The sequence below is a fragment of the Enhydra lutris genome, unplaced genomic scaffold (assembly GCF_002288905.1).
Source record: "Enhydra lutris kenyoni isolate GAN:26980312 unplaced genomic scaffold, ASM228890v2 scaffoldscaffold13, whole genome shotgun sequence".
NCBI classification, from domain to species: Eukaryota; Metazoa; Chordata; class Mammalia; order Carnivora; family Mustelidae; genus Enhydra; species Enhydra lutris.
This window is the reverse complement of record NW_019154097.1, coordinates 34,138,298-34,164,082: the sequence shown is the minus strand read 5'-3', so window position 1 is coordinate 34,164,082 and position 25,785 is coordinate 34,138,298. Positions and strand designations below refer to the sequence as shown.

Below are 25,785 nucleotides of genomic sequence, written 5' to 3'. Positions count from 1 at the left end.
GGCTTGTCTGGGGGTTTCAGTGGTATGTGATCTACAAAAGGTGAGGCCTGTTTTTGGACCACAGTCAGTTGGTCAACACTGTTGTCATCATCTGTATTTTGCCTGTTTGTGTCCTTCTCTTTTGATTACTTCTGGCTCCTTCCTCCTGCGTTCTCTCTTCTTCGACCTACTACAGATCAGTCGAGTATATTTTGCACGTTCTAGGCATGTGGGCATTCCACAAGAATATTTACTGAACAAATAATGCATAGCATCGATAGGATTATAATAGGTACCCATCACAAGGGCCTCGGTTAGCCAACAATGATGAAATGGACAGACAAGGAAAACTTGAGTCCGTTGGAGAATAAGACAGGGTATCCTATGTCATGTGCCCAGCTGCATCGTGAAGATAATTAGAACAACAGCAGTTTAAAAAAAAATTGGTTTATGAGCTACATCGTATGTAAGGTCACCCAGCCCTCTGAGCGGCAAATACCAGGAGTTCAAAGCCGCTCATGGATTCCGCATCTGTAAAAGCTCTGTGCAGATTACAGGTTGTTGAGAAAGGCGTGACGATGGAATTGGGGCGTGAGGATGAACATTGTGTAGTAGAAATGGAAAAGATGGAGCAGACAGAGATCAACTGAGTGGAAAGAATCCCACACAGGGCTCTGAGGGGAAATGCTGCCCATGTTGACCTGCCTGGTGGGACAGGGGGCTGAGCAGGATCTCCCGGGGAGATGAAATGAGAACAGATTATGACAGATATTAAAAGAAAAGCCAAATGGAAGAACGAAGGTGACCCTGATGAAACGCTGTTGAACCTCCTTCTCCAAAAACTCACACTAGAAAGATGCTTTATATTTTCTAAAAGGCCTTTAATCCCCTCTAGAATTCTTTTGTCCCTTTCTAGATAAAAAGAGTAAGGCTATAAGCTGTAGAATTATTGTTGGCCGTAAGTGGCCCTGCTGGATATGGTACAGCCAAGACCGATGCACATTTCTATACCTCAGATTCAGTTCTTGCCAGGGGACCATATGGCTTTGCTACTGGGTCATGTTAAATGAGCTCTTCACTGTTAACTGCTGTTCTTGCCTATGGAATTACGCGGGTGATAGTGAGTTGGGGTAGAATGATGAATAGCAATTGACAGGAGGCTCCGTATCAGGGAGCCAGGGAGGAGAAGCGGGGATTGTACCGGACTAGGACGCCCAGGCACCATCTGTCTACCATCCGTCCTCACAGCCTAAACATATAAGGCAGACCCAGTGCTGCTACTTCTTACATATGATCCCTTTCTGAGTTACATTCCCTCCTTCCTGGATGATAGGTTGTTTTACTTTTTCTTTTTCCATGAGGGTTTGTGAGCAGTAAGTTCATTATGTGAAATATCTTTATTTTGTCTTCCCTCCAGTGTGATAGTTTAGCTAGGTGTAGAATTCTCTGCTGCCGGTTATTTTCTCTCAGCATATTTTGAGACATTATCCCACTGTCTTTTATCACTGGCCGTTCCTCTAGGGAAGCTGGCAGTCTGCTTAATTGCAATCCTCTGTAGACACTTGACTTTCTTCCCCTAGTTGTTAAGACCTTACCTTTGCCTTTGGTGTTTTGTAGCATCACTATGATGGTTGAAAGTACATAGTTTTTTATTTCTCGTTTTTCTCCTTGGGGCTTCAAATGGGAGTTTTTTTTTTTTTTTTTTTCCTTTTGTAAATGTAGGAACACCTTCCAGGTGTTAATTCTTCAAAAGTTGCCCGTGTTTCATTCTTCCCCATTGTTGGTCCTGGGACTCCCAGTAGCCATGTACGAAACTTCTTGTTCTGTTTCTTCCATGGGCTTCCTAGCTTCATTGTCATTCCTTCCTTTCTTTATCTCTGTATCTTACATTTTGTGTAAATCTCTTAGCTACTGCATGAATTCTTCTCAATTATCTGTTATTTAACTCATCTATTACATTTTAAAATTTCAGTGACTGTATTTTTTTATTTCCTAGCATTCCATTTGGTTCTTTCTCAGATAGCCTTCATCTTTACAATGTTATTATTTTCTTGTGAGCTCTATTGCTTCTTTTATTTCTTTAATTGTTTTAAATATTCTTGCCCCGCATAAATAAATAAATAAATAAATAAGGGGTGGGGCACCTGGATGGCTCAGTTGGTTAAGTGCCTGCCTTTGGCTCAGGTCACAATCCCCGGATGCTGGGATGGAGCCCCATGTTGGCCTCCCTACTCAGTGGGGAGTCTGCTTCTTCCTCTCCCTTTCCCTCTGCCCCTCCCCTTGTGCTTTCTCTCTCTTTCTCTTCCTCTCTCTCTTTCTTAAATAAAGTATTTAAATATTTTTGTTTTCTGTTTTCTTCCAAATTGTGCTTTTAGCCCAAGTTCTTATGTTGATAATTTTTCTCTCTATTGGATTGCCTCTCATGGTGGTTTATTTCCTTATGCATCTATGATTACTATTGTCTTTTTCACATGAGCATTGTCTTCAATAGGGATGGTTTGTTTGTTTTTTTCCTCTGAGAATCTCAAAAAAGCAGGATTATATGAAACCCAGCAAGGTCTTATATTGGGTTCTTCCAGACAACCTGGGACTAATTTTTATATTAATTACTTGGGTTGAGAATTCTTGAGCCATCTGTATAATACTTGCAAGTTTAAGATTTTGTTTCACCGAGGGCGCACTTCCTCTACTCCGTCCCACAGCCTGAGACCTTAATTAGCTTCCTTGCTGACTTCTCTGGTCACTAAGAAGTTTTGTTAGGTGTCACCCAGCTTAAGAAAAACAGAGACACATGAACACTGAGATTAAAATAAAGGGCCTGTGGTCTTACGTCTTGAGCTCCTTGATGATACATGCTGAGTAACAAGGAAGATTTTTAGTATTAAACCTTACTGATGGGGCGCCTGGGTGGCTCAGCGGTTTAAGCCTCTGCCTTTGGCTCAGGTCATGATCCCAGGGTCCTGGGATCGAGCCCCGCATCGGGCTCTCTGCTCAGTGGGGAGCCTGCTTCTTCCTCTCTCTCTGCCTGCCTCTCTGCCTACTTGTGCTCTCTCTCTCTGTCAAATAAATAAATAAATAAAATCTTAAAAAAAAAACAAAAACAACACCTTACTGATTAAACATCTGTTGTGACTTGGGTGCTAAAGGTGGTTTAGCTGCTAACCTACCACCAAACACATCAGGTTTCTTCCGAACAGGAAGCTTGTATTTCTTTTCTCTCCCTGGGGAATATAACAGGGCTATTTTTTCCCTCTTCTGAGGGATGGATCTTTTCCAGAACTGCGTTCGGTATTTTTGTTCCTCAACGTAGCACCGCAGCCGTAAGAGATCCTGTGATCCTTTGGGCATTAACTTTCTAGAATGTAGGCTGTCGTTTTCAGCCACATGTACCCGAAACCTCATGAGTGTCGTATTCTGGAGCGCAGTTATTAAGGGGGGAGGGAGAAGAGAAGGAGATCATTAATTTCTACCCTACACAACTGAGAGCTCACGTCTGTTGCCCCTGACAGTGCACTAGAAACCGGGGAAAAGAAGGGAGACAAGTCTTAGAGACCATGATTTATGTTTTACCAAGATCCCTGAGCTCATACCGCATTTTTGACCAGCCCACCTTGGGGCTTTGCCAACCTCAAGACGAACACTATCAACATTGGCTTCTCTTTTAGCAGAAATGGTCACTTCCCTTGAGTAAATAGATATTTCAATTTCTACTTTCCAAATGAGGCAACCAGGGTATAGGGAAACAGAAGGCCTTTTCTTAAAACTGTTTAGCAAGTGAATGGCCCATGTGGGATTGAGATGCTGGTCTCATTTGCTATCTTCCCATGTTCACTCCTTCTGTTTCAGCGGCTGTGTACCAAAGGAACCTACAATACTGGGGCTAGAAGTTGTAAGACTGTTAAGAAAAAAAAAATCAGGAAATTGCTGAAATATTTCAAGCATATTTCTTTGGTTAACTTATTTTGAAGTTTTTCTCTGTTTTGTATTTTAGCTGCTTTTATAATTTATCAAAGACAGACTCATTGTTTTGGCAAGTCCCAGGCCTGGAAGGCTCCAACAAAAACTCCCAGCACTCTGTCTGAATAGGAATTTTTAAATGCATTCTTAGTCTTGAATTTGAAAATGTATTCTAAATTCAACAGTTTACTGGGAAATTTAAACAATGCTATTTATCATACAACAACATTGCTTCAGACAGAGAACTTTTTCATCTCTTCCTTTGTTAGTATCCCTCCTACTACATTATCTTTTTAGAGCTTTTTTTTCTTTTTCTTTCCTTTTTTGAATCTCAAAGGCGAGCCATATCTCTTCAGTTTCTAAGTTCCTGGAATTCAGTATTAGAATTCGTTTCTTTACCTAATCTTTCCGGCAAAATAGAATTCCTTAATCACTCTTTGAAGCAGTGATCACTATTAATATTTTATTTTTATAATAATCAAATTATGCTATGAATACTGTTTTGGAAACTTAAAAAAATTTTTTAAACCACATACAGCTTTCACTTTCTCTTATCATTAAATACTCTTCTACAATTTTTTGTAATAGTCTGCGTCTTCGGCCATCAAGGGTATGAGATATATTTAACCAATGACATTACTGGGCATTTGTTTCAAATTATTGTCTATTATAAATAATACTGTGCTGGATATCTTTCATGAACATTTAAAATTTATTTCATTAGTGGGGTGCCTGGCCGGCTCAGTCGGTGGGATGTACAACTCCTGATCTTGGAGTTTGTGAGTTCGAGCCCCATGTTGGGCGTGGAGAGGACTTGAAAAGGAAATAAATACAAAAATGAATGAACTAGTAAAATGGTTTCACGAGGATGGATTTCCAGAAGTAGAATTGCTGAGTTAAGGACTAGGAAAGATAAGCTTTACAGACAAATCGAAAGAGAAATCCAGTAAACCAAATAGAGTTTTCAGAGTTGCTGGGTTTTGCTTTTTTTTTTTTTAATTTGTTTGTTTTTTATTTTTTAAGATTTTACTTATTTATTTGACAGAGAGAGATACAGCGAGAAAGGGAACACAAGCAGGGGGAGTGGGAGAGGGAGAAGCAGGCTCCCCGCTGAGCAGGGAGCCCGATGCGGGGCCACCAGTTGCTGCTTTTATGGATCTCAAAACTACCCAGAAAATAGGTCACAGTATTCAGCGGTCCCTTCCTCCCTCACACCCTGCCAAAGCCTGTGTGCTTCTCATTAACCCGGCCGTGGCCAAAGGAAGGGTGCGCTGGCGGTTGGAGCTCCTTGCTACTCTGAGAATCCCCAAGTTTGCCAGCTGTCCATGGGGCATCGTTGTAATGTGCCGGTGTCATTCGGTGGCATCACTACAGCCGTCCTTCTGGAACCTTCCATTGACTTGCCCCAGCTTGCCGTATCTGCTCTCAGGGTTGTCACAGATCACAAATTAAGGACTCCAGGTTGTCATGTTCCCAGTGATTGTCAGACTGTGGAATGAAATGGGCAGGCACTTCGACTTTCTACACCCCACAGTTCTGTAAATTGGAATTATTTACAGCAAGCAAATTTTTGTAATCGGGTGAAGAAAAGAACTAATGGTGGAGGGAGGCTGGATAACCCAGGTTATTAAATTTTATTAGTTTAATTGTATCCACCGTATATATTTTTTAAGACTTTACTTTTTTAGGTCATCTCTACAGCACCCAACGTGGGGCTCGAACTCAAACCCCGAGATCCAGAGTCACATGCTTTACTGATTAAACCCGCCAGCCTCCCCAGTTTTATCCATAATGTTAAGTCAGTGGCTTAGTTGGAAGAGGGGTGAATTTGGAGCCAAGAGCCCCACTGGATCCTTGCTCCACCTCCAGCCCTGGCTGTGTACCCTTCTGGATCCCAGTGATGGCGGCCAAGACCCGGAACTGCCCCGCGTCTCCAGCTACTGGATAATAATGATGGATAGCCTGGCTGGTGCAAAAATCATGAATTCCCAGTAAAATCTCAATTTAGCCCCCTTTTCCATGCAGCCTAAAATACACTTGGTTTCTCTTTATTACAATGATGAAATAAAACATTGAAAGTACCGCTGCTCAGGAAAACCTTTACTGTTGTTGGAGATACCAGTGGTAACTGTAAATTATTTCACACTGCTGTCCCCAGATTTTGGGGAGTAAAGGATGGGCCTTGTAAATGTGTTCTATAACGTGCTTTTAACAAAGGAAAAGAGTGGCTTTGCAAAACCTCTGAACGCCACTGCAGGAAATGGTTTATCACTCAAGGAACAGCAGTGTATATAAAAATGTGGGAGGTCTGCAGCCATGTTCAAAAAATTAATAAACCTTATTATTTATTTACAGTAAATATATAAATGGAATCAGGGCATATTTGACCATTTCTGTGAAAAGGTCAAAAGCCATGAGCAGCCCTGAGAAGAGACGGGAGTGTGTAATTTCTTCAGCCAATCGACCATGTGCCCCACTGGAGAGCGAGCACGTTTCTTAGGACGCCTGTGCTCTCTGCTCATGACGGCTGAGACAGGCAGCAGCGAGCGTTGCTTCCTCCCATCATATCTGCAACATTAAGGGAGAAAATAACACTGAACTGAACAGGAAGTCGCTGCACAGTTTGGCCAGGGCTAATAGTCTAAATTTAACTAACTAAATGGATTACAGTATTTTTATCTTTAAACCCTTTAGGATTTAGAAGCATAGACTTGCAATAGAGTTTCTAAATTATTGTTTTCTTTATTTAGAAACTGCAACTCTGACCTTTTGGGTCATCCAGCTTTCTTCCCGCAGGACTTGGAGGGGGGAGGGTGTGAAAAGTCAGTGAAGTCATGCCCAAGCGATAACATACGTGGGCCTGTTTGGACTGATCTGGGGGAGATTCCCAAGGGTCTGTCAAAGAAATTCTAAAGTTTAAATTCAGTCTTTCTGATTGACGGTGAAAGTGGTCTAGATCTCATTCAAAGATGGCTGTGATTTACAGCCTTAGGCGATTGTGGTCATTCTGTACTTTTTTAAAATTTTTTCTTAAATTTTTGGATGACTCAATTAAAAAAAAAAAAAAAATCCTCTGAACTTCCCTCTGCCCTAGAGTCTTGTTGCTCTAAGATACAGCGTCCTGTATTCTTAGAATGAGAACTTTAATTTAATTGCAAGATACAGCTTATGGTGTGGCCTGGGAAGGAAGTACCTCTTGAAGATAATAGTCACTATTTTTAGACTGACTTAAACAGAGAGAGAAAGAGTGATGTTTACAATCTTCCTTTAGCCTTAGACTAGGAGATGCACTCTCTCAAAGTATCTCGTTACTTACTGGTTACTCCAGAGAGGTTTTTGAAAGCCCTTTTAAAGATACTTTTAAAAATGTATTTGTAATGAGTAACTGACTCAGCCCTAGGTTTAGAGAAAGACTCCTTCTCGGTTCCATTGCAAAATAAATATAACAGCTTTACTAAACAAAAATAGATTTTCCATAGTAAAACTCGCTCAGAACAATGGCACATTCCTGGGCCTGGGATTCAAAAGTGGGTATTAATTCAAAGCAGCTGGACGCTGGGATTGAGAACAAGACTGTCCTGTCTTCGTGCCTCAGCCCTGCAGAATTTGATGTGTGATAATATTTTACTGCTTTTAAGTGTGAGAGGGGGTGGGGGGAAGAGAGAGACTCTAGGAAAATTCCAACAGAGACTGTAAGAAATATACATACTTTGCAACCTTATATCCACATTTTTTTCCTTAAGATTTTATTTATTTATTTGACAGAGAGATCACAAGTAGGCAGAGAGGCAGGCAGAGAGAGACAGGGAGGCAGGCTCCCTGCTGAGCAGAGAGCCCAATGCGGGGCTCGATCCCAGGACCCTGGGATCATGACCTGAGACGAAGGCAGAGGCTTTAACCCACTGAGCCACCCAGGCGCCCCTTTATGTCCACATTTTTGCATTGAAGAAAAACTCACAGAGAGATCATGCTTCTTTAACATAAAAGGTAGACCTGTTCCCTCTGATTGTCTGATTTGTTTTCTTCTACTCGACTAGCGTCCCAGGGCTGGAGTTTTACACGTTTTTCCCAATTTCAGCTTCTTCCACAGTTCCCATCTAGGGGTTCCCTGGTTATGTCTCGGAATCACTGCAGATAAAGCTTGTAAAGGGCATCGCAAAACTGTTACGAGTTAATGTGCTTACGAAAGCAGTTATATAACCCAAGTGAACACATTATTATTAGAGATTTAGGGGAACTGAGAGGAGAGGATCATGGCCACTTCCAACCAGATGGTGGTGGGGTACCTCCAGCAGGGCGCCCGCCGGTTCTCATGAGTAAAACATTCCATGGTTAGTATGATGGGTTTATCGTTAGGAAGCTTGTGTCTGCTCGTGGGGTGTGTGTGTGTGCAGGTCTGTACGTGCAAACCTACACATGCATAATGGTGACATTCTGCTCTCTGTTTCAGACCTTACGCGATTTTAAAAATTCACCAACTTAGAATAATTTCCCCCCAAATAAATAAGGGGACTCTTGTCTTATTACTTGTTACTTTTATTTACCGAGAGGATGAGGAAACAACCCACCCTCCCCTTGAATTTTGGGAAGACTATTTCTGAGGAAGTTTTGTAAAGGAAATAGAGAATTTTTTAGAAATCTGAGGTCTACCTCAGAGTTTCCTTGTTTTGTTTTTTTTCCATATTCATAATAAAGTGATACATGATAAACTCTTAAGTAATTGAAAGGGTTAAAAGGCTTTTTGTGTTGGAAGCATTAGGGGAACAGATGGTGTGCACACAGGTGGGGAAGCTATGATTTAAACAGAGGAGAGCTAGTGTAGACTGGAAGGGCATGGATTTTTGAGGGGAGCTGGGGACTTAACATTTTGGGGACCAGATTATTATAGTTACTAGTGGACACAGTAGAAGCAGAAGCCAGAGTGTATGGCCGTGGGAGGGAGTTAAAAGGCTGCCAACAGGGGCGCCTGGGTGGCTCAGTGGGTTAAAGCCTCTGCCTTCGTCTCAGGTCATGATCCCAGGGTCCTGGGATCGAGCCCCGCATCGGGCTCTCTGCTCCGTGGAGAGCCTGCTTCCTTCTCTCTCTGCCTGCCTCTCTGCCTCCTTGTGATCGATCTCTCTGTCAAATAAATAAATAAAATCTTTTAAAAAAAATAAAAGGCTGCCAACAAAGAGGACGGATATGGCCATTGAACTAACCAAGGGGAGATGAGAAGGGGGTAAAAGTGGTTTTGAGATCCCAAAAGGCCTTGAGAACTTCAAAGAACTTCAGATAATAAGGAAATCAGTTTGGAAATATTTATATGGTTAACCTCTGAGAAGTGTTCGAGAAGAGAATGAAGGAGGCAGCAGTGAATGACCACGCTGGGCTTTCACCATCATGCAGATGAGTGAAAAGTGTCAAGGAAGTGAAAATCAGATGAACCCTCCAAGTCACAGAGGCAGGAAACCATAAAGAACACCGCGATGCGCAAAATCTGGTCGTGGACGCTACCGATGATCAGACAGCAAGTGGGCCATCGGCTTTTCCTTTTGAGCATGTCGGTGTTCTTTTTTGTCCTTTTAAAATATGAGTGGGTTTGGGGCGCCTGGGTGGCTCAGTGGGTTAAAGCCTCTGCCTTCAGCTCAGGTCATGATCCCTGAGTCCTGGGATCGAGCCCCGCGTTGGGCTCTCTGCTCAGCCGGGAGCCTGCTTCCCTTCCCCTCTCTCTGCCTGCCTCTCTGCCTACTTGTAATCTCTGTCAAATATAAATAAAAATCTTTGAAAAAATAAAAATAAAATATGGGTGGGTTTAGTAAAACGAAACAAAAAAGAAAGAAACAAAAAGTTCCTGTAGTTACACTGGAACAAGGCCCTTTTCCTGTTGTGTTTTTGGCTCCGTGGGGTAGTTGGCCAAGTCACCTGCAGGCCAAGCCACTTCTGCATCTGGCAGGGGCTAGTTTTTGCCCTGCGTGAACCTCAGAGTCTGTTAGAGATTCAGGAGGGCATATTTTTTAAAACATATCCAAAGTGCTAGATGCATCCACAGTGGGCTCACCAGCGTAACCATCGGTGGTCTTTGTAGATGACGTCAGAGTTCACAGGCTTTCTGTCCAGGCTTTAAAATCAATTCTGCAGGGCACCTGGCTGGCTCAGTGGGTTAAGACCTCTGCCTTTGGCTCAGGTCATGATCCCAGGGTGCTGGGATCGAGTCCCGCATCAGGCTCTCTGCTCAGCAAGGAGCCTGCTTCCTCCTCTCTCTCTCTGCCTGTCTCTTGCCTACTTATGATCTCTGTCTGTCAAATAAACAAATAAATAAATAAATAAAATCTTAAAAAAAAAAATCAATTCTGCGGGGGCACCTGGCCAGCTCAGTCAGTGGGGTGTGTGACTCTTGATCTCTGGGTCGTGAGTTCAAGCCCCACATTGGGTGTGGAGCCTACTTAACTAAAAAAAAATAAATAAAATCGATTCTGCAGTTTGCCAACAGTTGCCTCCTTTCATGTGGGTGTGTGATTAACCAACATGTGAATTAGAAGAAACAAACGTATGAATTTTATTATTGATTATTTAGGAGAAAATCAGTGCAGGAAAACACAAAATAGCACATACTCATATCCAAGCAAAAACACAAAGACGGCGTCATATTTACTACTTCTTCAAAACGTATACCAAAAGCAGGGCCGCCTGGGTGGCTCAGTGGGTTAAAGCCTCTGCCTTTGGCTCAGGTCGTGATCCCAGGGTTCTGGGATCGAGCCCCACATCGGGCTCTCTGCTCGGCGGGGAGCCTGCTTCCTCCTCTCTCTTTGCCTGCCTCTCTGTCTACTTGTGATCTCTGTCAAGTAAATAAAATCTTTTAAAAAAATGTATACTAAAAGTAAAGTCTACATGCTTCCCTGGCACAGCTGTGGAGTGTGCACCTCTTGATCTCTGGGTTCAAGCCCACACTGAGTGTAGAGATTACTTAAAAAAATAAAAATAGGGACTCTTGGGTGGTTCAGTTGGTTAAGCGTCTGCCGTCAGCTCAGGTCATGATCCCAGGGTCTTGGGATCGAGTCCCACATCGGGTTCCCTGTTCAGTGGGGAGCCCGCTTCTCCCTCTGCTTGTGCTCTCTCTCTCTCTGATAAATAAATAAACAACATCTTAAAAAAATAATAATAAAAATAATTTTAAAATAATAAACATTGTGGAGATTATTAGAAAGGTCTGTTTAGATCAGGGCTCCTGTGCCTTTGTAATTCATGAACCCCATTGAGAATTGGATAAAAAAATTTTTAGATTGGGGCCCCTGGGTGGCTCAGTTGGTTAAGCGTCTGCCTTCAGCTCAGGTCATGATCTCAGGGTCCTAGGATTGAGCCCCACATCAGGCTTCCTGCTCAGCAGGGAATTGTTTTGCTTTGTTTTGGTTTTTCAAGGTTTTATTTATTTATTTGACAGAGAGAAAGACAGCAAGAGAGGGAATACAAGCAGGGGGAGTGAGAGGGGGAGAAGCAGGGAGCCCAATGCGGGGCTCGATCCCAGGACCCCAGGATCATGACCCAAGCCAAAGGCAGATGCCTAATGACTGAGCCACCCAGGTGTCCCTCAATAGGGAATCTTGCTTTTGCCTCTCACTCTTCCTCTGTGCACTCGCTCTCTTTCTCTCTCAAATAAATGAATAAAATCTTTTTAAAAATTTGTGGATTCCCTCATCCCCTCCTTAAGGAAAAGGAAAACTATATATATATATATATATATATATATATATATATATATATATATTATGTGTGTGTGTGTGTGTGTACACATATATATATAATATAAAGTATATGTACATAGCATAAAAATATATATGAGCATAGGTTCCCACAAGGCCCACCTAGGTAAGATAAATATGTGAATTGGACCAAGTGCAGACAATAAAGAAGAGAGACACTTGGTCAGACTGGAAAGTGATGCCAAGTGAAGACGACAGACAATGGCAGGGTTTGTGAAAAACTAGGGTGCACATCCTTACCTAAACTAAATTCAAATTCCAAACAATTTCTAGAAAATAACACCTGCCCGGTAGAACACATTTGAGGTAAAGTGGACTACAGACCCCTCTGGTTTGCAATTCTAGGCTCTTATCCTATGTAAACATGGGGGTATTCTCATTTTTTGCCCCAAGGCGCGACAGCAAGCTCAAGTACGTCACCAGATGGCGGAGGACAGCAAAGCTGATTACTCAACCATCCTCCAGAAGTTCAACCACGAGCAGCACGAGTATTACCATACTCACATCCCCAACATATTTCAGGTAAGTCATTCAGGCCTCTCAGATCGGCTTTGGCTTTAGAGACACGTAGCTTTGGAATCCTGATGGCTGGGCTTACCTTCTGAGAATTTACAGAATTCTAAATTTCCTCCAAATGAAGCCACTTTTGAATCATCCAGGGAGTGCCTGGGTGGCTCTGTCGGTTAAGCATTTGACTCTTGATCTCAAGTCTTGATCTCAGGGTCATGAGTTCAGGCTCTGTGTTGGGGTCTGCTCTGGACATGGAGCCTCCTTTAAGACCCTGAAATTAAAAAAAAAAATATATATATATATATATATATATATATATATATAGCATTGACTGGCAATAAGATGAAATATAATATAATAATTTATATTATAATATATAATATTAATCTCAAGGTCAGTCAGTGACCTTTGCAGTTGTCCTCCATTCACACCTGCAGCCTTTCTTTGCCAGTCTTAGAAGTGCAATTCTGAGATTAGCGCCCTCTTTGCTAAAAGGAGCATTCGGATTACAAAATGCCAACTTAATTTTAGGAGTCCTAGTAGATCATACAGTTACAGGATTTGAACAAATACAGTCCTTGTCTTTGGATTGTTTTTCTTTTGGGCTACTCTAGATTGTCAGAAATGGCATGAGTAGAGTTGGAGACGTGTTCTCCCACTTTGGGAATCTTTCACGACTTGTGTCCGGTTGTGGAAAAAGTAACAAGTATTTGCTTCTTAGTGTCTACTCCCACTGCAAACAAGAGCCTCCAGCTCGTAGACGGAAGATACACTAGTTACCTCTCAGCCTGTGTTGGGTTGAGACCATTAACCAACACCAGGCTTTTGGTAAAGTAATTACCCCAATCAAAGGTGGGGAGATGTTTAATGTGTCCCCACATGGCATCAGTGATAAAAGCACTTGAGCTTGGGGTTCTCACTGAAATTGGAGAGGAACCCTGGAAGGTACACATTTGGACAGCCTGACCCCTCTAACATATGTGTGCAGCCAGTGAAGAGGGAGCCAGTCATCAACTCCAACCCTACCGACTGGCCTATTTCCATCCCAGATGATTTGCTCGAGGTGACAGTACTGCTGCAAACAATTCCCGTGAGTCACAGTGGACCAGACTAATTTCGTGCAAAATCTAATGTTGCAGAAAATACAGGAGATGGAGGAGAGGAGGATAGTAAGGATTGGGGAGTCGATGAAGACGTACGCGGAGGTCGATCGGCAGGTGATCCCAATCATTGGGAAGTGCCTGGATGAAATCGTGAAGGCAGCGGAGTCCATCGATCAGAAGAACGTAAGTATTACAGTTTGGATGTGATTCACAACGAAGGGTTTCTGGTTCCATTGTTTCTTCACTGCTGTCCACAGTGAATCATCTCGAGATGGGTGGTTCCTTCCAGGGCTCGCGAGTACTTTGCAGCAGTAGTAACAGCACTTTCGAGTGTTCTTTTGTGCCCTCAGGGTTCTGGATATAGCTCCCGAATTTCTTTTCCAGAAAACACAGATAAGTCTGAGCCATTGCAGAATGGTCAGTTGGCTGAGTAACCCCCATGCCAGAATCTGGTTCTGTAGGGCACTGTTGACATTTTGCTGGCCGGATAATTCTCTACTGTAGGGGCCTGTCCTGAGTGCTACAGGGTGGTTAGTAATATCTGTGTCCTCTACTGACCAGATGTCGTTAGCACCCTTCCCTGGTTGTAATGGTCAGAAGTGTCTCTGGATGTTACCATATGTCCCCTTCGGGACACTGTCATCTCCGTCTGAAAACACAACTCAGGGCCAGTGTCATTCATTTGGATTACTTTCCCAGAAACCTATTTCCCTCAACAAAAATATCAGCTAGGTCACCAGCATAGGCTTTTACAAACATTTATTAATTTGCAAAACCAAATATCTAAGAAAAAGCAATGTCGTAAGTATTCTTTGTCGTAAGAGCATCTTAAAATGAGTCTAGGCAAGGGATCAAAGCCATCTTTCCTGTGTGAACATACCTTAGCATATAGATTCTTCATTCCTCTAAGGATGTTCTAGGTGTATTACCATATTTAAGGCCATCTGTGTAAAAAAATAACTATCGACCCAATGTGCAGAAACATTTCCAAACGTGTTAACTAATAAGTGTTTGTAGGAGGAATGGTTCTAGTAGCAGGCATTATTTTTTTTTTTTTAATTTTAGGATTCCTTGATCTCTATTTTATTAACATCTGTTCACCTGGAGCCTCCTTCTTTGGTGATTTCAGCTAACTTTTTTGGGGAAAATTTCTAGTGCTTATTAATTAATGGTGTTTCCCCCACAAAACTACATTATGCTAAGAAGGAGTTGCAGGTGATCAAACCATCCGTTCCTTATGCTGAACACATGTCTTGGTTGAGACACATGTGACTGGTAATGCCCCCAGGCAGTCCGGTATTTCATTTTCTTGCCACTGTTACTTCATCGATTTTGGACATCTCTGCTTCATCAGTTTCAAAGTCGTTTTTTTCTTTTTTCTAAAGATTTTCATTTATTTATGAGAGAGAGAGAAAGCATGAGCAGGGGGAGGGGTAGAGGGAGAGGTAGGCTCCCTTCTGAGCTGGGAACCCAACTTGGGGCTCTGTTCTGGATGGTGGGATCATGAGCTGAGCTGAAGGCAGATGCTTCATTGACTGAACCCCCCAGACAGCCCCTCTGACAGTCTTTCGGTGGCTCCTAATTGCCTGGCTCATGGAGTGAGATCAAGAAATAGTCTTGGTGAGGCTTTCTCTCATAGCCCTATTTAAAATGTCAGCAGTCACCAATGAGTGTGGGAAGGGGTCTTTTAAAGGGAAATAATAATAGTGAGATGTACAAGGTCAGCCTTCACCTCTACTGAATCTTGACTTTTTTCCTTAACCTCGTTGACTTTTGGCATTGATGAAAATCTGAAACAAGCCTGATTTTAACTTCTTATATTAGAAGCTTAGAAATGTCTTCTTCCTTGAAACTTCATAATTTTACAAGATTATGTCTGAATGATGGTTTCCCTTAATCAGTTTTATCTGGGAAATTGTGAGCTCCCTAGCTTTATAGGACATTTCTCCCATTATGGGAGACTTGTTTTCCTGTTCTATCACTGATCATTCTTTTTCACCTAGGACCTTAATGGTGCTAAATCCAAGGGTCTCTTCTAGGGTCTTCGTTCAAGTTTTTTTTTTTTTTTTTTTTTAAGATTTTATTTATTTATTTGACAGACAGAGATCACAAGTAGGGAGAGAGGCAGGCAGAGAGAGAGGAAGGGAAGCAGGCTCCCTGCTGAGCAGAGAGCCCGATGCGGGACTCGATCCCAGGACCCTGGGATCATGACCTGAGCTGAAGGCAGCGGCTTAACCCACTGAGCCACCCAGGCGCCCCTTCGTTCAAGTTCTTATTCAAGAACTTAAACTGTTAGCAGCACCGGCCCCCACTCGACCACTCTCCTTCCTGCTGTTCCTTCACTTGAGTCCCAGGAAACCACACTGTGATGACTTTTCCCCTCACTGACTCAGTCTCCTTTGCTTGTTCTTCTTCTCCTCCTTCTTACATCTAACTCGGGATCACCTCTGGGCATTGATCTTGGACCTGTGTACTCTCTGCATTTGCTCTTTGGAGTGACCCATAGACTTTCGGAGCATGAAGTCCCATCTCAACTCTGAATCACACGTGTGACATGCCCAGCCTAGACCTGTCCCTCCACGGCAGGTTCATACGTTCAGCTGCCAGGAGGCTTCTCCACTTGGATTCTACATCGTTCCTCAAGCTCAGCGTACCCAAGGGGGAGCTCCCGATCTGTCTTGCCTAACCTGCGCCTCCCATAGTCTTCACTGTCTCCATCATGGCATTTCCATCCTTCCGGTTGCATGGATTGTGGAGTCAAGATCTTTTTCTGACACCTGCATTAATTTATCAGCCAGTCCTCTTGGCTTTACCTCCAAAATACATTCAGAACCCACAGAGCTCACCTCCTCTGTTGTTATCCTTCTGATCCAAGATCTCCACAAGTTGGGTTGTGCGGGAGCAGCTTGGATTACTGCAGGAGATGTCTGATGTCTCCCTACCTTTGCCCACCCCATTCTTAACACAGAGACCAGAGGGCTTCCTTTACAATGAGTTAGATCACGTGTCTCCTCTGCTCAGAGCCCTCCATGGGCTTACAGGAAAAGTCAGAACCACTGTGGGCTCAAAGCCCTGAACGATCTGGAACACACTCCCTCCCTATTTATCTGTCTGATGTCACCTCTTCTGTATTCTCCCCCGTGCTGTCGCCACAGCAGCCTGTTCCTCAGAAACTCCCAAGTATGCTCCTACTGTGTTCCCTCTGCCTGGAATATTCCTCCCACAGACATCTGCATGGCTCACTCCCTCGGCCTCCTTCAGGTGTTTCCTTGAATGAATGTTTCATTTTGCTCTTTTTTGAGAATTCAAGGATCAGATATTTCTTAATCCACGCAGATCATCTTTCCTGGCACGTTCCCTTTCTCTTTCCAGACATCCTGCTCTGTTCTCATGGTGCGTCTCGAGTTTATTTTCTTTTTTTTTTTTAAAGATTTTATTTATTTATTTGACAGATAGAGATCACAAGTAGGCAGAGAGGCAGGCAGAGAGAGAGAGGAGGAGGCAGGTTCCCTGCTGAGCAGAGAGCCCGATGTGGGGCTCGATCCCAGGACACTGGGACCATGACCTGAGCCGAAGGCAGAGGCTTTAACCCACTGAGCCACTCAGGCGCCCCTCGAGTTTATTTTCTTGTGCAGGTTCAGCTCCTAGCTAAGTTAGCTGTGGTGGTGCTACTTTTGATCTTTGCTACTTTTAGTCTAGTTTTTCTTTGATCACACACTTGTTATCTCTGCATCTTCATGTTTAGTTGCTGGCGTGTCCTCCTTCAAAATTTTCATCTTGAGGAACGTTGATGGTATTTCATGACATGGCTCCCTGAACATTTACTGAACACCTACTTCCTTCCATGCATGGTGTGCTCACCACGACCCACCGAGGAGAACCTTGAACTCAGGGAGGTTACAGCCTTGCCCAGGGCCACATAGTGAATGTGTCTATCTGGTTCCAAAGCCATGTTCTTTCCCTTAAGCCCCTCCCCCCACCGCCTTGTGCTTTTTATTTCTAAAACAAGCACCGTTTCTGGCACATGTTCGAATCCTTTCATTCACTCACTCGCAGGTGCCAGGCACAGCTCTAAAGACAGGGACAGACCATAGCAAAATACATGAGAACCTATTTTTTAGAGTGTGAAAATGGGATGAGCATTTGGGGGAAAGTGAGGTAGGAAAGAATGCTAGAAAGTGCCTGAGGGGACAGGGCTGGCTCTTACACCAAGAAGTTACATTTGAGCAAAGAGTGGAAAGAGGTGATCGAATAATTAGAGTGGGACAGGAGGACAGAAAGCTCCCAGCTCTGTCAGCCCCTTCTCCAGCAAACTGGATGTCCCCTCTGCCCCTTCTTACAGTCTCAGAATCACGTGGTTACTTAAAAGTTCAAACTGGTTTATTTGTGTATGGTTAATTTCCATTTATATCAAATGACCATGTTTTCATTAGAGCACATCAGTGAGTCACTGGCACATCTGGGCTTGTAGATCTGAACCTGCTTGCATATGTTTAACCGTAACGGGAACAGTGGTGTCTTCCACAGGGCGGTTTGTTTTTCCTCTCACGTAAAAGATGTCCGCAGGCAGAGGGGTCAGCCCCGGCATGGACAGCTGTTGTGTAAGTTCTCAGGGACTCAGGCTCCTCCTAGTTCACAGCTTTGGATGGTGTGACCTTCAAACTCTGCATGGCTTCTGGAGCTCCGACTATCACATCCAAATTCCAGAAAGCAGAATATGGAGAAGGGCCCGTGCTATCCCTTTAAAGAGTCTTCCTAAAATTACATACCATACTGTCTGCATCTCAGAGATCTCAGAGGTCAAAACTTAGGTGGCCACCTCCTGCTGCCCAGAAGGCTGGGGAATGAAGCCTTTAGGTAGGTGGCAGGGTGTGCAACTTAAAATCAGGGTTCCTATTCCTGAGAAGGAAAGACAGTTGGCTATTGGAAGACAGTCGGCGGTCTGTGGCCCATCTCCAGAGTAAGGGGTAGCTAAAATAGCTATATGCCCTACCGACTGTGGGCTTATATGAAGAATTGAGATCTTTCCATATGGCCTTCTGTAGTGTCCTTTTTTTTAAGTCAGATGATCATTGATTTCAATTGTTGCTACAAATCACATGTGCTTTTGTAATGCTTTATGTATGTATCTATCTGCCTGTCTTGTCTACGACATTCTGGTTTTGATATCCTTACACATTTGTCTGTACCACAGACTTACCCTGAGAAGGTGTAGCACCCAAAGTTCCTAGCAGAGTGCTTGGACTCAGGGGCTGTGGAGTAGGCATTCGGTTCGTTGATTTTTTTTCAGCAAACATTTATTGCACACGGTTCTCGCCGGCACCATCTCGGTCTAGAGGAAAAACAGACGAGAGCTTGCATGTGGATGGGGGAGGGTCTAAGAACAAATGCATCCATAAGGAAAAATCCTAGAATAAATATAATTTAATATATTATATTATTATATATATTTATTTTTATATATTATATCATTGTATATATTTATTAAAATTAATATCCCTGAACCACGACGAACCAAAGAAGTGATAGAGATTATCTACTCTTTGATTTGATTTTTTGTATGCTAAACTACCTTAAGAACTCCTGGTGAGGGCGCCTGGGTGGCTTAGTGGGTTAAGCCGCTGCCTTCGGCTCAGGTCATGATCACAGGGTCCTGGGATCGAGTCCCGCATCGGGCTCTCTGCTCGGCAAGGAGCCTGCTTCCCTCTCTCTCTCTCTCTCTCTGCCTGCCTCTCTGTCTACTTGTGATCTCTCTCTGTCAAATAAATAAATAAAAATCTTAAAAAAAAAAAAGAAAAAGAACTCCTGGTGAGAACCAAACTTCTGTATTACTGTATTTTTCAAGGGAAGTGCCTAACAGTGGCCCTTTTTTCTCTGCTTTTAGCAAAGTCCTTACTTAATATTTGTTTCTCCAGCTGCAGAAAAATGGCTGTTGAGAGTATCTTCCCATCCAGCTAGACTTGTAGCTTTACAAATAGTGCTTATTCTTTCTAATGATAAAACTATTGGGACGCCTGGGTGGCTCAGTCCGTTAAGCCTCTGCCTTTGGCTCGGGTCATGATCCCAGGGTCCTGGGATCGAGTCTCGCATCCGGCTCTCTGCTCAGCGGGGAGCCTGCTTCTCTCTCTGCCTCTGCCTGCCACCCTGCCTGCTTGTGCTCGCTCTCTCTCTCTCTGACAAATAAATAAATAAAATCTTAAAAAAACTATCATTAGAAAAACTCTGTTACCAATCAATGTAGATATAATTCTGTAGATAACTATAGAGATAAAGTTCTTTATGATAGCCTCTGTATGGGGCCATCATAATTCGTTGTGTAAAAAGTATTCGCACGTGTTTGAACGCGTTTGTGTTTGATGGCTATAATTTCAGGATTCCCAACTGGTAATAGAAGCTTATAAGTCCGGGTTTGAGCCTCCCGGGGACATCGAATTTGAGGATTACACCCAGCCGATGAAACGCACTGTGTCGGATAACAGCCTCTCGAATTCCCGAGGAGAAGGCAAACCAGAGCTCAAGTTTGGTGGTAAATCCAAAGGAAAGCTATGGCCCTTCATCAAAAAAAATAAGGTACTGATGGTTGGACCCAGCATGAAACGAGTTTTACAAAGTGTGGTGATTGTGACTTTCTCGGTTAGTCTTTAAAAAACAAAACCAAACAAAACTAAAGAATGTAAGCCTGTAGTTCACAGAATGCAAAAAAAGAGCTAGTGTGCTGTTTTATTTAAAAACCATGATTTCTCTTTGGTGGTGGTCCCTTTGCCATGGCCATTTGTCTTATTTCGGATGCATTGCTACCTGACTCGTGCCATCCACACTAACACTGACCTCTACTGACCTCTTGGCCATCTCCCATCACGTCTTTCACCGCTAAGTCCACTAGCCGCCTGGTCCCCTCGGCTGGGAGAGGGGTGCTGTGCGGGATTTCTCTAACAGCTGATCAGCAGCTCTGATTCGAAATCGTGTCCATGGGTTAAATAGCTTGGGTTTTGACTTCACGTTAACATGTACCTCCATGACCATTTTGCGTTTTCTTTTGGTGGCGCGGTCGCAGATGCGTGACAGCGCTGACCTGGGCATCCCGTGTGGTCCAGGCACCATTACTACGCTCTCCCGAGAATAACTGCATATTTAATTTTCCAAAGACTGTCTTGCTGTTTTGACAACCTTGGCATCTAAGGTCCTTTATGCTCTCTCATCCAGCTCTGGTGGTTTTAGGTGGTTTAGAAATCTTGACCCTTTTCTGGTCTTAACTGGTTTAGCGTAACTAACGTACATTTAGCGTAACTCACGTAGTTTTGCATGGGAGAGCCTGCATGAGCTTCTGGTCGCAGATTTCTTGCTCTTCTTCCGTCGCTTTACTGACTAAAACCTCCACTTCTCGTCATGTTCTACATGTTTTCTTTTGGACCATGGCCTAAATATGTAATCGTTTGTGTTTTACTTGCTTTGGATTTCAAATATGATTTGATGCTTATTTTGTTTTGTGTCTTATCTTGTTTCTGATTTTACTCTGTCACTGCTCCATCTTACATGTAGCTTATGTCCCTTTTAACATCCCCCCATCAGCCTCCCCCTCCCCCCCCTGCCTCTGCCTCACCCTCTGCTGTTCCCAACGGCCCCCAGTCTCCCAAGCAGCAAAAGGAACCCCTCTCCCATCGCTTCAACGAGTTCATGACCTCCAAACCCAAAATCCACTGCTTCAGGAGCCTAAAGCGTGGGGTAAGTTCTGCTCTGGAATCCTGTCTCTTGTGCGCTCTGGGCGCATGTGTCGTTCTGCATGACTTATTTCGTTTGTGAATCAATCCATTGTGTTTTCCCGTAACACGAAACAGTAAGGACCTGGGCTTCACCGTAGCTAGAAAGAAGAACCCCAGCAGGGGAGGAGAGAAGAAAGAAGGAAGCAGAGTGGATAGAAAGAAGAAGAGAAAGCGAGCCGGCCGGCCCAGAGTCCTTTGGGTCTCGAGCACATTTCAGAAAGGCTTTTCTCCACTTCCCTTTTAAAACATCTAAGTCATTAATGTTCTACCTTGATTTTACCCAAAAAGGAAGCTTAGATTCGATTTCCAAAGCCAGTGACATCCGAGATGAGGAATTGGAAGTCACTGTAGACGCAGAAAACATTTGCCTGATGGTTGCTGAGAACAGCATGAGGGTCACAGAGCTGCTTCTGTCTGAGCTAAGCCTCAGAGTTTGAGGGGGAAATGTCACGAGGTTACGGTGGTTTCTTGAGCTGTGTTGGGGAACTTAGAAGATGGTGAGAAAATGTCTGTTGGCTGGAAGAGGCCTAAGGCCAGATTTATCGTTAGAGATGGAGATAATAAGCAGCTAACATTCACTGAGTGCTGGTGGGGGACCAGACTCTGTTCCGTGGTTGTCTTCGACTGCCCTGTGAGCCTGGGCACTATGACATCCTTATTTTACTGGTAAGAAAACTGAGGCCCCAAAAGATGAGGTTAGGAAGAGGTAAAGTCAGAGAGCCTGCTCGTCGTCCGAGGTTCTGTGACGTCCACACTCGGGGAGCATCCGCTAGGACAGGGTTGACTCGTTAGTGGACGTCCTCTCAACTCCAGCTTGCCATTTCGGTTAGGAACACCTGTGCCAGACACACGGGGTTTTGTGCAGCTGATCCAGGGACAAAAAGGAGTTGCCCGTTTGGTTGCGAGGACAAAAGTGGAATAAAGTCATTTGGAGCCTCCCAAATAAATCGAACTGATCCGTGTAGTCAAAGCCATCCCCAGATCGAGGCATGGCGGTCAGGAGTAAACGGACACGTGGGCCCAGTAAGGTCTTTTATCCCGATCTGTGGGGACTGCAAGGCAGTGGCTGTGGGACGTGTTCCTGTAGAAACATAATTTTTACTCTTCCCTTCCTTTGGGTAAAAAAGAATGTCAATGTATAATAGCTGGGACTAAAACGAGGGGTGATACATACACTAAAATTGGAATGATACAGAGGAGATTAGCACAGATGACATGCAAATTCTCGAAGCATCCCGTATTTTAAAAATAAGTAAATAAGTAGAATGAGGGACAACCCCCCCATTCTGTATATGCAGAGTTCCTTTAATAAGGGGATCGCAACATTTTTGTAAAGGATACAGATAGTCGGCGAAATTATCTTGTCTTAAGGTTCCCCAGCATATCAGGTTAAGAATTAACGATGTAATTTCCTCAAGATTTCAAGAGAGCCATTGTTAGAAGGCAGAGCATAGCTTCGGAAGTGGGTGACGGACCGCGTTGAGCTCTATAATTAGATCCCAGTTCCTGGGCTCGCTCAGGCCGGCTTTGAAAACTCCCCGTCCGTCCCACTTACTCCTGCAAGAATTTCCAGCATCTGGCCAGGGTGTTTTTGCAACACTATAAAGTTTTATGTTAACTGTAAGTCAGTTAACCCATCTCTCGGCCACTTACAAGACCTTGACCAAAGCACTCGTTTATTCTAACAAGTACCTCTGCATGGTCTTTTGGAATCTCACGATGGAGTATGTGGAATATTTGTGACTGTTCACCGTTCGTTTCTGTGTCTGTGTCATTCCCTCAACACCACCACAGTCTGCTGGTTGCAAATGGTTTTCCGAATCTGTATTTCATGATGTTCTCTAAATGTTTGGGAAAAGACCAAAGAATGTCAGTAATCAATAAGTGTACGGGAAAGATGGCTAGGAAAAATATACCCCTTTAAAAAAGGGGGGGGATGAGAAATGAGTTCTTATGATGATTTAGAGGAAAATCCCTCTTTTAAAAATTATAAATGAGCAAAATGAATTTTATTGCTTACTCTTTAAATCTGTGCTCAGCAAAAACTCGGTTAAAAAAAATTTTTTTTAATCCATGCTTTGTTTTCCCGAGAGTTAACACACACGTACACATTCTAGAAGAATTAGTGAATAAATAGAAACATATTTCTGCTTCTTTCATTTTGGGTCAGCCTGCTCTCAGTGAGGGTCAGGTTGGAGGTCCCTTCCTTCAGGAAGTTGAAGTGAACAAAAAAGAAAAAGGAAATGCATCACAGAAGTAAAATTAGGAAGTTCAGAAATGAAAAATAAATCTGAAGTTTGGGGAAATAAATTTGATTTTAAAACAATCTCAACACAGAAGGTACGTGGATTACGGGGCCCGTGATGAAAATGATACTGTCCTTCTGTTTCCTTCATTCCTCATTTAGAACTTTAAGACTGTTGTGCCAAAGAAAGGAAAAGTGTCCTAGAATAACAGATCTGTGATTTTAACACATCTATTAATTTATTGTGTTTTGCAGCTTTCAGATCCAGATTTCAGTCCTTTGTTCCTATTATCCGAATGTGTGACCCCCTATGCAGACATTTCTTAGCATAGCTGATTTTGTGTCTAAATAATGAACCAGGATAAAATGTTTTTTTTTGTTGTTGTGAATCATTGGCATCTGTAAGAAAATCTTGTTTCACTGAGCATTTCTAAAGTATGCCACCGAGCTTTCGTAACCATTTCTTCATCTTTACCTAAGACAAGGAAAAATGAAACTAGACAGTGTGGTCTCTGCTTGCAATTTACAAATGTAATTTTGTTGTCTTAAATTAAGATTTCTCTTTCTGGTCTTGACAAGGGCCTTCTAAATCTAAAATATGGGCCCATTTCCCCCCATGTGTTAGAGTTCATGGCATGGAAAAAATCCCTTCGCAGTTGATCAAAAGGTTTGGAAAAATCCTTACTGATTGTTTGTCAGATGTTACAATTTTATGGTCACTTTAATTTTATTCATTTTATCTTGTTCTCTTGCTGATTATTGGCAGACTCAGTCTTTCTGTTTTCACAAAGAACTCATGAAGAGGACGATAGGGAAACCCACGTATGCTTTTGAAGCTAGGGACTATGTTGTAAGTTGACCTGTGACGGCCAGGCATTGAGTCATGGCTCAGGTACTAACCCCTTGGATAGCACCAAGACTGGGGACCCGGCAACGAAATTCTCCCCTGGGTGACCTGGACACGGGAAGGGCCAAGTTATTACTATAAAGTCAGCCCCAAGTTACTTTATCTGGAAAGCTCGGGTGGGAAAAAGGAACCAACTTCCCAAGAACAACCAGGCTTCCCCAAAACGGCAGTGGACGGAGCTTGGCTCTGCCCGCTCTTCGCTGATCGTGACTGCCGTCTGAGAAGATGTCCACGGGTGCGATTCTAGGGCAGAATCTCACCCATAACCACAGCCGCAGAGCGTGGTCCCAGGAGGACACTCTTACAGACGGCGGTCGTGTAGATCGTGCGAGGACCCCCCCGCCCCGTGTGGAAGAGATGGATCTGTAAGGGGGTCATGCCATGAAGCTTGGGGAACCAAAACAATCATCGGGGCGTGGGCGAGGTCACAGAGTAGTCCTGTGACTTTTCACGGACCATAATTCAACTGTTACTTCTGTACTTATTTTCACTGTCCCCTTTCTTCGTACTTGAGGTTCGTACCTGTGGCCGTGCAGTAACACATGGACCCGCTGGCTCTGTGTCCCCTCATGTGTTATTGACATGTGTGGCTCCCAAGGCTTCCTACTCGTTGCCTGAAACTGACCGCTTTCTAGTTCCTCGGATGTCTTGCGGTGCACCTAATGCAGTCTTTACAAGTATTTTCTCAAAGGCTTCGGTTTCCCATGTTAAGTGATCTAACTGGCTGGCTTACAGCTTAAGACCGAAAACTGGTGTTACAAGGATACCACACCCCGTGATGGTGCTTCTTGTAGAGGGCCCATCACTGTCCACTTCAGAAGACTGCGTTTGTCTTGAAAATCCGGGATTTCCTACGGGTACTCAGATTTATGTTCGATCCTAACGACTCGTTTTTATTATGAAGTGGTAATCATTCCTGTGCTGTTAGTTTCGATGCTAGAATTCTTCTTCTGGAATGCTTAAGAAAGAACATATAATTGATATGCTCGTGTAAGTAACGGAAGTAGCCGAAGAGAGAACAGGTAGTGTACAGAGTTCAAATGGCAGGTGTTTAAATTTGCCACGTTTAAACGATCCTGTGTGAGAAAACATTTGTAGGGGGTAGCGTGCTTTGCCAGGAAGATATTTGCCAAGTTTTCCGCTGTGCACCCTGAGTGTTGTCTGTAAAGAACTCAAGATGTGATCAGCCGATCTGTGCTAAAGCTCACAGGAGGGGCCACAGGGAGAGTCAGGAGCGTGCCTGTACCTGCTGCCTTGTTCTCCCAAAAGTTTTGTCTCACTGCCTCTTAAAGTCTGTTCCCCCGTAGGGGAGATTTCTTTCAAAGCTTAATGCCTATTTGAAAAGAAGTGTCCATTTTTAGTTCATCTTAAGAATAAGATTTTTTAAACCTGGTTAAGGAATTTTTTAATGCCCTGCACTCCCAGTTTAAAATCAAAGGGCTCGTTCTTTGGTCCTTGGTCTCCAACATATTTTTGATCCTACCGCAGCTGCCTGAGCTTTTAGGATTGACGACAGCTAAGTTAAAATGCACCATGTTCTCAAGACACTGCTTCCTGGCCATAGAGTATGTCTCACCTGTTAACGAAG

General features: G+C 43.5%; 1 protein-coding gene across 3 annotated transcripts in view; it reads left to right on the top strand.

Moving 5' to 3' along the window:
- LOC111145720 (formin binding protein 1) overlaps window positions 1-25,785 on the top strand; it is a 145,328-nt gene that overhangs the window by 97,790 nt on the left and 21,753 nt on the right. For 2 of the 3 annotated variants that reach the window (XM_022500874.1, XM_022500872.1), the window contains exons 7-9: window positions 12,066-12,194; window positions 13,322-13,468; window positions 19,658-19,855. In XM_022500874.1, the coding sequence (XP_022356582.1) occupies window positions 12,066-12,194; window positions 13,322-13,468; window positions 19,658-19,855 (474 nt within the window). Of the gene's footprint in view, window positions 1-12,065; window positions 12,195-13,321; window positions 13,469-19,657; window positions 19,856-20,824; window positions 21,008-25,785 lie in introns of all 3 variants that reach the window. The other variant, XM_022500871.1, reaches the window with a different exon arrangement.